The 11,090-nt window shown below is 31.6% G+C and overlaps 1 protein-coding gene across 1 annotated transcript; it reads left to right on the top strand.

Moving 5' to 3' along the window:
• Positions 1-2,177: 2,177 nt before the first annotated feature.
• Positions 2,178-7,277, top strand: LOC109337766 (probable cyclic nucleotide-gated ion channel 16). Its single transcript, XM_019574812.1, has 6 exons — positions 2,178-2,765; positions 3,257-3,469; positions 3,997-4,310; positions 4,909-5,020; positions 5,609-5,845; positions 6,412-7,277. Exons 1-6 carry the CDS (start codon positions 2,322-2,324, stop codon positions 7,132-7,134), a joined length of 2,043 nt encoding a protein of 680 aa, XP_019430357.1. The 5' UTR covers positions 2,178-2,321; the 3' UTR covers positions 7,135-7,277.
• The last annotated feature ends 3,813 nt before the right edge of the window (positions 7,278-11,090 follow it).

The raw sequence follows: 11,090 nt of genomic DNA, 5'->3' as shown, positions 1-11,090 counted from the left end.
AATCATTATTATTATGTGTGCATCTTTTCATAACTATCGGTAGTTGTAATTATATTAATTTAGTAATACAACTACTATTAATTATTACAAACATAATTTAAAAACTAGCATGGTCAAATCTAAAATGATGCATTATGTTTTATATAAGGAATGGTAATAAAAATATGTTAACTTTTAATTAATAAATTTATTGAAAAATCAATTTCATAAAATGTAATGATTTAATACTAGTTTTAACAACTTTTATCATAAATCATATATATGTCAGTATTGAACATATCAAATACTTGATGTAATCAACTCTATTTCACAATCTGCACATTCTAATTATATTTCCTTATAAATATCAACTAAATGTTTCCCTATCTTATTATCATTGGTCAAAAAATTCTTCACTGATTGCTTTAATTCCTTCTTCTTAGAATTAAATTATCATACATTGAAATTGTTACTTGAAAATTAAAAAAGAAGCACATTGTCTTCTTTCACATATTACATATTACTTTATCTCTCACAACTATTCCACTACATTATTGATGATTTTAATTACATATGTCCTCCCAAATTTTTCTCAATTTGATCCTATAAATGAAAAATCATCAGTAAATAAATGATATCTTCTAATTTGTGCAATAATTACTAAAAATAAGAAGACAGTTAATAAACATTTGGTTTAAACATGACCTCACATATTAAGTTATGCCTGAATTATACATTTCACCTATAAAACTAATTGCAAGTGATTAAATTATTTAAATGCGTAATTTAAAAAGAAATAAGATTGGCGAATTACTAGGCCGAATATATTTAACTAAATGTTATTATGTTAACATTTATAACATGTAAGTTGTACACTCAATTCCAAAAATGGGAATGCGGGGTTCCAAAAATTGATAGACCATTCACAATGTAAGGATTTATCTTCCTAAATATGTCTTTGGACATGAAGTGTTACTTTATCAAGAGGGGTTTCAAAAGCTACCACGAATATTCTTATTAGAGAATGAGCAATTCAAGCTAGGGGAGGAGGGTGATTTCACAAAGAATATTATTTTTAAAGATATTTTATTGTGTTGAGTTTATGTTTTTGATGTTAATATATATCTCAACATTTATGTGACAGTTATACTTTAACAACAACCAATGATTATAAGGAATAACTCAATGATTATCAATAACTACACGTCTATTATGATAACAAGTTCGACACATCATTTTCTGTATTGTCTTTAAGAGTCCTATTTATTTTTCAGTCAAAAAGTTGTTTCTTCATAAGGTGTAATATCAATAATGGTGTAACCATTAATTTCATAGCCAACATCATTGATTCAAGATTATTATTTTCTTCTTTATCTTCTCTTACTACTTTTGTATAATTCATCTATAAATAATGTATATTGCTTATTTAGTATTTACTATAAAAAAAAATCATCACAATAGAACAATTTATTTCTTATATTTTCTCCCAAAAATACAAAAGTATTGATGTTTCCTATAATGGGATATGACGACTTCAATAATAACACACTAAAAATATAATTGTTTCTCAATTTTATCATATCAAAGAAAAATCATTACTCCATTTATCATATCTATTAATTTGTACAATCATTATTACAAAAAATAAGAATGTAGTTGATAAACAATTTGGCGGCTACCTCACATATTACGTTATAAACATGTTAAGTTTATTTTAATGATTACGTCCTAATTATATATTTCAATTACAAAAATAATTACAATTGATTTAATTATTTGAATGTTCAATTTTAAAATAATAAAATTAGACAATTATCCAAATCCAACATATTCATCTACAATTTGCAATATATAACACAAATTATTATATTTGACATTTATAATATATATGATATACATTACAAACAATAAGAAAACAGGTTAACAAACACGAGAGTATTTATCAACACACTAGTCATAAATAAAGTGAAAATAAATTAATAGCCATACCATAAAGAATTAAATTAGTAAATCAAATTATCGAACTTGTTTTGTAAGAATTTATTATTTTATCAGTAAATAAAGATTTTTTTTTTATGAATTTTTTATTAACAGTAAATTTAGTTTTAGTAAGTACTATTTCCTTTTATTAACAGTAAATTTAGTTTTAGTAAGTACTATTTCCTTTTATTAACATCCCCTCTATAATAATTCACAAGAAACCTTCAATCCCATTCTTCCCCTCCACAATTTTTGGAATCACTAGTTTCTCTATCAAAAAACCCATTTGTCACATTCCACCTACCTCGGTCACCATAACATAATAACCAAGAGAAGAAGAAGATAAAAGAACAAACACAAAGATGAACAGCGAATTCCAACGATTCGCAGTTTCATCTCGCTTCCGACCATTCCCAAAATCCTTCTCTCTACGTAAGAAAGTTCCATGGTGGTACCAAATTCTTGACCCTAGGTCCAAATTCATTGCCAAATGGAACCGCACATTCCTCTATGCATGCCTTTTTGCTTTGTTTTTGGACCCTCTTTATTTCTATTTTCCTATTACAGGCGACAAAGCTTGCATGCAAACCGATATTGTCCTTGGTGTCTTTGTTACATTTTCTCGTACTGTGGCTGACCTCTTTTTTCTCTTCCATATGGTGCTCAAATTTCGCACGGCTTACGTGAACCCGAAATCTCGGGTTTATGGACGCAAAGAACTTATCACTGATCCTCACCAAATCGCTACTCGTTACCTCAAGTCAGATTTCATCATTGATCTCCTTGCAACCCTTCCTCTACCCCAAGTATGTTTTACCCATGGTTCATGCCATCTTAGCTAAGGTTTTAATTCATATTGTTTTAAACTGCATACCAATGGGGTCCAAATATTAATGTGGTAATCACACAATTGCATCACATTTCAATTAGGGAGGGACATTGAATCACAATGGTGTGAGGATGTTGGGTTGCAAAAGAATCACATTGAACAGTATATACGACTGTATTTTTTAGTTACAAACAAATTCATATTGCAATGGCTATAACCATAAATTGCTTCATAATGGCCACAATAAAAGTAATTACAATTACTGCAAACTAAACATTAGTTTTAAATTTTGGTTGAATGAATAATCATCAGGGTCACCATATAGTATCTTATAATACCAATGGTAGTGTAACATTGTTTTCGGATACTCTATAATTTTATTGGTCATTATACAAGTGCATTGAAATAGAGGATTCATGGGCTCTTCAAATTGCTTATTTTCTTCTTCTTTCATTTATGAAATTGCAGATTGTGGTTTGGTTCGTGATTCCTGCGCTGAAAAATTCAACGGCAGCTCATGTAAATCACACCCTGTCTCTGATTGTTCTCAGCCAATATATTCCTCGGTTGTTTCAGATTTTCCCCCTACAACGGCGAATCTTAAAGACTAGCGGGCTCATAGCAAAAACTGCCTTGGCAGGAGCATTGTACAATCTTGGTTTCTACATGTTAGCGAGTCATGTAATTTTTTTAATCAATTGAAAAGTATACATTTACATGAATTTATATTACAATCGTTTTTATCAGTTTCCAAAGATTAACAATAATATCAATTTGTTCTCTGACTTTCCATATTATCGATCAATTTGATCATTATATTTTACTATTGATCAAATTGATTGACCATTTGTAAAGTCAAAAACTAAATTAACATTCTTGAAATATCCCAATCAAATGAATGAAGACCACTAGTGTTCCTGACTTATTAAAATGTACCATTTATTTAATTAAATAGAAGGATAAAAAAAGCAGAATTATATTATTTGATATAAGATACAAACAAAAAAAATTTGGTGATCTCTATTCAAACCAATTTGATGAATGATTTAAATCTTACCGAAAAAACTTCTGTTTTAATTTATGCCTACTTTTAACATATATTTAATATAATCTTGAACAACTTTGTAATTGCAATGTTAAAAAAACTTGTCGTACATAGTTGTAATTTGTTGATAACTTGTGTTCCAAATATTGTGATGTCAGTGCAGGTTTTAGGTGCTTCATGGTATGTGACATCAATTCAGCGCCAGTACGAGTGCTGGAGAATAACATGTAAGAAAGAGATGAATAAAACTCACTCTCCATCTTGCAATCCTAAGTTTCTTGATTGTGCTATCTTGGGGGATCGTGAACGCGAAGCTTGGTTCAGACGCACTAGAGTTCTCACCGATTGTGATGCTCTCAATGATAAAAACAAATTTCAGTTTGGAATGTTCGCTGATGCTTTCACTGATCATGTCTCTTCATCGAGATTCTTCCAAAAATATTTTTACTGTCTTTGGTGGGGTTTAAAAAATCTGAGGTATTTACTCAATTTAGTTTTGCCAAATTAGTTTTAACTACCTATCTATAAGGGAAATGTTTTTCATACACCACTGTGCAACAATTATCAGATTTGTAGCTTAAAGTTTAGAACAATTATATGTTTTTTATAAAGTATATCATACACTATGTGTGTAGCAATAAAGTTGAAACAAAAACAGAAAAAATAATTATAGAAAAGTGTTGTAAAACATTGACTCTATTTATGATAAGAACAGTGATTTATTATTTTAAATCATGTCTTATATACTATCCCATTATACCAATAAAAATATAATGTCAATTAAATATTTTAAACTTTTATTATTATTACTCTTTATGTTTTATTATCATTAAAAGTTTTATTATCATTAGCCCAGTAATAACAAATCTCCATTTTTAAGATGGTATATTAAAAGTTTTGAGTGAAAAGATTATTGCACCAAAGTGGTGTCAGTAGTGAGATGCCAGTTTCTAAGGATCTCCATAACCATATTTACAACCCAAAATACAATACTTTGTCTTATAGTTGTTAGAAAGAATTTCGAGTCTACTCTACATTCAACATTGATGTTTTAGACCCTACTATGATGTTGCAGTTCATATGGACAAAATCTTCAGACGAGTACTTACAGTGGTGAAACGTTGTTTTCAAGTTTCATCTGCATCTCGGGTCTAATTCTGTTTGCCCATCTCATTGGTAACATGCAGGTATGTTTCTATACCTTTTTTGGTAAAAATTTGTGATATACAAAATCCAATTATTCTTCTCATCATCGTGATGCATAAATTAAAATTATATGATTATGACAGCATTGTTACAAATTTGTGTTAAATAAAATCCAATTATTCTTTTCATCATCCTGATGCATAAATTAAAATTATATGATTGTGACAGCATTGATGGCGGTATGTTTTATATAAGTTATTTTAATTGCGGACACATCATGTAATGTAACTACAATATTGTGATTGTGAAGACTATTGCAAACACATCATATCATAATTGTGGCGTGAAATCGAATTACAATAATATGATCGCATTGGATTGTAGTGTAATCACATCGGACTACATTTGTACCGCATTAAATTCAATTTTTATCACAAAATAATTCATATCGTGCAGCCACAATCCACCATACTGTGGACCACAATTGCATTAACCATAAACATGACTATATTTGTATTTGTGTCACAATTTAAAACACTGGTTTATACCCTTAAACAAGTTTAACAATGTTACTAATACTACTATTTTTTTCTTGTCTATTCTCATGAGATACTTTTTTTTTGTTTCAGAATTATCTGCAATCTTCAACTGCAAGACTGGAAGAGTGGAGGCTAAAGCAAAAAGACACAGAAGAGTGGATGAATCACCGTCAACTTCCACCTGAACTTCAGGAACGTGTTCGCCGGTTTGTTCAATATAAATGGCTTGCCACTAGAGGTGTGGACGAAGAAGCTATTTTGCGCTCTTTGCCTCTGGATCTTCGACGCCAGATTCAGAGGCATCTCTGTCTTGACATTGTTCGTCGGGTAGGTTCATGGTTACTAGTTAAACTGATATACTTAGCTTAACATATTGGTACTATAGGACATAATATGATTAAAATTAAGAACCTCAATCATGTGACATGGGTGCAATATCGCTGTTGTATTGATTGTCGTAACCACATCATATCATAATTATAATTATGGTACGATACCGAATCACAATAATATGGCTACACTAAAAAACAAGGCAACCCCACATCAAATTAAAAAATATTATTTTAATCACATAAATATTTATACAACAATCATAATCTGCTTTACGACGACCTCAATTATAGTAATCGTAATTGTAACCGCAATCGCGACTACAATCAATTTCAAATATTGAACCCACATCAAATGGTTAACGTTCACATATTAAAAAGTTTATGTTATCATTGGAGATAAAGAGGTCCAAACTTGTACCATATTCCATTTACTCATTCAATTTTTAAGATAATTTGATAATAGTATCATAAACTAAACATATTACATTTCTCTTTAAAAAAAAACGCACCAACACTCAACTGAATACATAACATGAACATGAATTCATTCATGTATTACAGGTACCATATTTTGGTCAAATGGATGACCAGCTCCTAGATGCAATATGTGAACGCCTTGTTTCATCATTAAATGTAAAGGATACATACATCGTCAGAGAAGGAGATCCAGTAAAAGAAATGCTTTTCATAATTAGAGGACAAGTAGAAAGTTCCACAACAGATGGTGGAAGATCAGGATTCTTCAACTCCATAACCCTAAAACCTGGTGACTTTTGTGGTGAAGAATTACTTACATGGGCTTTGATGGCTACCTCTAGTCTTAACCTTCCATCATCAACTAGAACCGTTAAGACCCTCACTGAACTTGAAGCATTTGCACTTAGAGCTGAAGACCTTAAATTTGTGGCTAGCCAATTTAAGCGACTCCATAGTAAGAAACTTCAACATGCTTTTAGGTATTATTCTCATCAATGGAGGGCTTGGGGTGCTTGTTTCATACAAGCTGCATGGAGACGTTACCGTAAGAGACAATTGGCAATGGAGTTGTTAGAAAAGGAGAATGTCTATACAAATATGATGGATCAAGAAGATTATGAAGAAATTGGTGTGGAAGAAATTTCAAGCCATATCCAAAATCTTGGGGCTACAGTTTTAGCTTCAAAATTTGCAGCAAACACTAAAAAGGGAGCATTTAGAAAAGTAACTATAGCTGAAAGCAATTTAAAGATGCCCAAGATGTTCAAGCCAACAGAGCCTGATTTCTCAAGATTCCAGGAAGATTAATTAGCTGAAGTCGCATCATGAGGGCTGAATTAAGATTGGGGATATAAGCCATTCTTGATTCGTATTTTTTTTGTATCTAGTCAAAATATTATGTCTCAATAGTTTATTGAAATTATATATATATAAGATAAAGTAAATTATTTTATTGATTTATTCTTTGCGTATTTAGCAAATTGCACGTAAAAAGCTTCAATTTTTCCCAAGTCTATTAGCTTGGGTACTTGATGAATGTTCCAAATTTTTCTCATCCATTAGAGGGGGAGAGTTATGGGGTCCAGCCATTTGAAAAGTTAAATGCCATGAAACAAGGCATTCATTTCATGAGAGAAAGTCTTGGACAATGTATGTCTATATAGATATAGGCCAATAGAAAACAAGGCAGTGTTTTCACACTGCACATATTCTTAGAAACATTCATCTTCACTTAATGAAATGGAGAGAACATGAAGCACCAAGTTAGAGCTTAATAAGTAAACATATAGGGAGTAAATCCTAAAAAGTGTAGAGTGTATGAAAAATATAGTGGGTTAATTTTGAGTTTTATCTATTTTATTTTCAGGTACAACATGTTGTAGTATTTGAATAGGAGGGTCTCGCTCGAAAACACTATATTTGTAACTCTAGTATGAGAAGAGTGTGGAAATATTGTAATTATCCTACATATAGTGGAATATTTTTCAGAGATTATCCTGGGTTTTTCCCTTGGCATTTAAGAGTTTTTCGCACTAAAATTTGATATTCATTTTTCTTTACTTTGCACACATTTATTTCTATTTCGCTGCTTAGTTTATATATCTATTTTCACCGGGTCTACTTTGATACTTATTGCTACATTGCAATATCATTTAATTTAAACAGTAAATGTGATTTCATATCCCAACAGAATCCTGTATGGATATATAATTAATTAAACTCGTGATTTTATTTTATTTTTTAAGGAAAGGTGTAAACATACCCGATTATTGTTAGATATTTTATGGAACGATAAGTGCACCGTATCGTCCAATTAGTAAAATCCGGTAAAGTACCGGGATATCGTCCTCAAGGAGCAGAGTGGGTTTACATTAATTCCTACAAGAATTAGTTGGGCAACTATTTACACAAATTTGTTTAATAATTTGATAATAGTTTTGTAACAATATTAAATTAAAATAAAAGGTTAACAGTGAATTTAAAAGTTCGAAATTCATCATCTTTCCCTTTTGACATTCATAGATTCAATTCCGAGCAACTTGTGAAGTTACTGATTCTGATGCACATTTTCGGCAATTCATTTACATTAATTCCTTGAGTGTAAAATCCTTAGATAATCACTCAATTACTAATTCATTGGCTAATTGACTGATTAACTAGCATTAAAAACAATGTAAAAACAATTCATACATCATTATCCATTCCTGAAATAATGATGTATGAAGGAAGATAATCCAAATCAGGTGTCAAATTTAACTTTCCAATTAAACTTGAACCCAAGAACAAGAATTCAGTAGCTAATTAAACTCATGGTTAAGAACGAGATAAACTTCCCAAAATCAAATAACAATTACATGAGAATTGAATCCAGGAGTACAAGGTAAGAAGATTACATTTCAAATCCCAATAACGAAGAACTAGCCACTCATCCTTACCATTACAACACTCTGATCATGAGAAATACAAGAAATTTTGGATCTAAAGTCGTTCCCACGACTTCTCTCTCTTCCTCTCTAGTGTTTCTCTCTCAAAAATCGTGTGAAAAAGCTTGGAAAATGGTTGGATAATCCCCTTTTGCTTTTCGTAACCGCCTTTATTTGTTCCAGACTTCTGGTCTCTCGCTCCAGCGAGAGAGCAAATTTCAGCATTTAAAAATCTTCTAGTTTGAGCGACAGATCTCTCGCTTGAGTGATAGATCTCTCGCTCGAGCGAGAGAATCAAAGTTTTGAACCTGTCTTTTTCGCTTGAGCGAGGTGCTCTAGCTTGGGCGAGAGCCAGGCAGAGCAGCAAGCTCTTTTCTTCTTCACCTCTCACTTGAGCGAGAGACATAGTGTTTAAAGACCCCAAACTTATCCATTTTCTCCTCTTTTTCATGCTTCTTATTTTGCAGATGACGTAAACACATGTAAATCCTTAAACAAGACAAAATTAAGCTAAGTTCTTGAAAGTTGTACACAATTTACTTCATGACTATACACTAAGTGCCCCAAAATCATATTCATTTTATTCACAAAATGGCACTTAACAATTATATTAAAAATAAGAAATGGTTACAAAGAAAGACAATGACTTCCACATTTTTTAATCGACAATCCTATTTCTATTGAATTCAACAAGAATGAATTTGGGAATAATATCCCACCAATCATAAGCTTGCCAAGAGATATCATAGGAGGCTAATTTATCAGTTCAAATGTTTCCTTTGCTTTATACGTGGGAGACTCTAAAAATCATAGAGGAGACATGAATTTTACACACAAAAAAACTCATGATTTTGTTATTAGCAAAACACCCTTTTTTTGACATTTCGCACTCATTATTAAACACTAAACCTTGTGATATTTAGTGGTTCCTGCATGTTAATAAGATTGTGTTAGTCACATTTTTGAATTTTTCTTAATCATACAATGCCCAAATCCTATTATGTCACTCTATTGATTATTGGCTAAAAGAATAAGATGATGAAAATATTTTCTTGAGCCAAACAAAAAAGAAGTGGCTAAAGATCATCTTGAAGAAAGGGAAAATTTCTAGCCAAGTAAAAAGAATTGGCTATGGTGAAACCAACATTAACGCTCTTTTCCTTTGGCCACATAATTTTCAAGAGCTTCGGCTATAAATATGAGTGATTCATGCCATTGTAAGACACACCAAATACTTAGCTTAGTGCATATTCTCTCTTCTTGTTCTCTTGTTCTAATTGTGTGAGGAATATTTGAGTGAGAGTAAAATTGGGTGTACTTGGATTTTGGGAAGTGAGTGAAACACTTGTAGTTCTCTTTTATCATAATTGAATAATCCTTGTTGCTCTTCAGCTGTGGACGTAGGCAAATTTCCGAACCACATTAAATTCTCAGTGTCATTTACTCTATTATATTTTCTCAATGGGTCTTCCGCTCCAACAAACTGGTATTAGAGCTCGTAGAGCTCTTGCATACTAAGCCATACGATCTAAAAGAAAATTCTTAGTATGATATGTGTTTGTAGTATTGTCTGATCTTACACATCAGAAAAGAATTATTCTTGTTAATGGGACGATATAATAGTGTGAAAGTGCATGTCTAGGAAAGTTCTGTCTTAGGAAAGACCTGGTATTTAAGCGTGTCTTTTAAGACCCACCTCTCTTTCCTGGGAACTTTCCTGGTGTATGTTCACCAACTACGATATTGTTCTGGTATACGGTTATCATGACGAGTGCTAAATTTGATTTGGAGAAATTTAATGGAGAAAGTGATTTCAACCTCTAGCGATTGAAGATGAAAGCTCTAATAGTTCATCAAGGATTGGGAAAAGCCTTGGAAGGTAGAAACAAGTTACCAGAAAGTTTGACCGAGGACGAGAAGGATGAAAACTTGGAAAAAGCACATAGTGCAATTTTGTTGTGCTTGGGAGATGAAGTTCTACGAGAAGTGTCAGATGAAACCACAACTGCTTCATTATGGATGAAGCTGGAAAGCTTGTACATGACAAAGTCACTCACCAACATGCTGTATTTGAAGAAAAGAATATATACTCTTCAAATGCAGGAAGGAAAGCCCATAAAAGATCATCTGGATGATTTTAACAAAATTATTCTTGATCTAAAGAATATTGATGTTAAAATTGAAGATGAAGACCAAGCAATTCTTCTACTATGTTCCCTTCCAAGTTCTTATGAGCACTTCATCGACACCATGATGTATGGTCGAGAAGATCTGACCTTGGACGAAGTCAAGGTAGCGTTGCACTCGAAAGAATTGAAGAAAAGAGTATCAAATTTGAGA

This window comes from Lupinus angustifolius, unplaced genomic scaffold (assembly GCF_001865875.1).
Source record: "Lupinus angustifolius cultivar Tanjil unplaced genomic scaffold, LupAngTanjil_v1.0 Scaffold_10_102, whole genome shotgun sequence".
NCBI classification, from domain to species: domain Eukaryota; kingdom Viridiplantae; phylum Streptophyta; class Magnoliopsida; order Fabales; family Fabaceae; genus Lupinus; species Lupinus angustifolius.
Note: the sequence above shows the minus strand (reverse complement) of the source record. Positions and strands in the feature narration are given on the sequence as shown.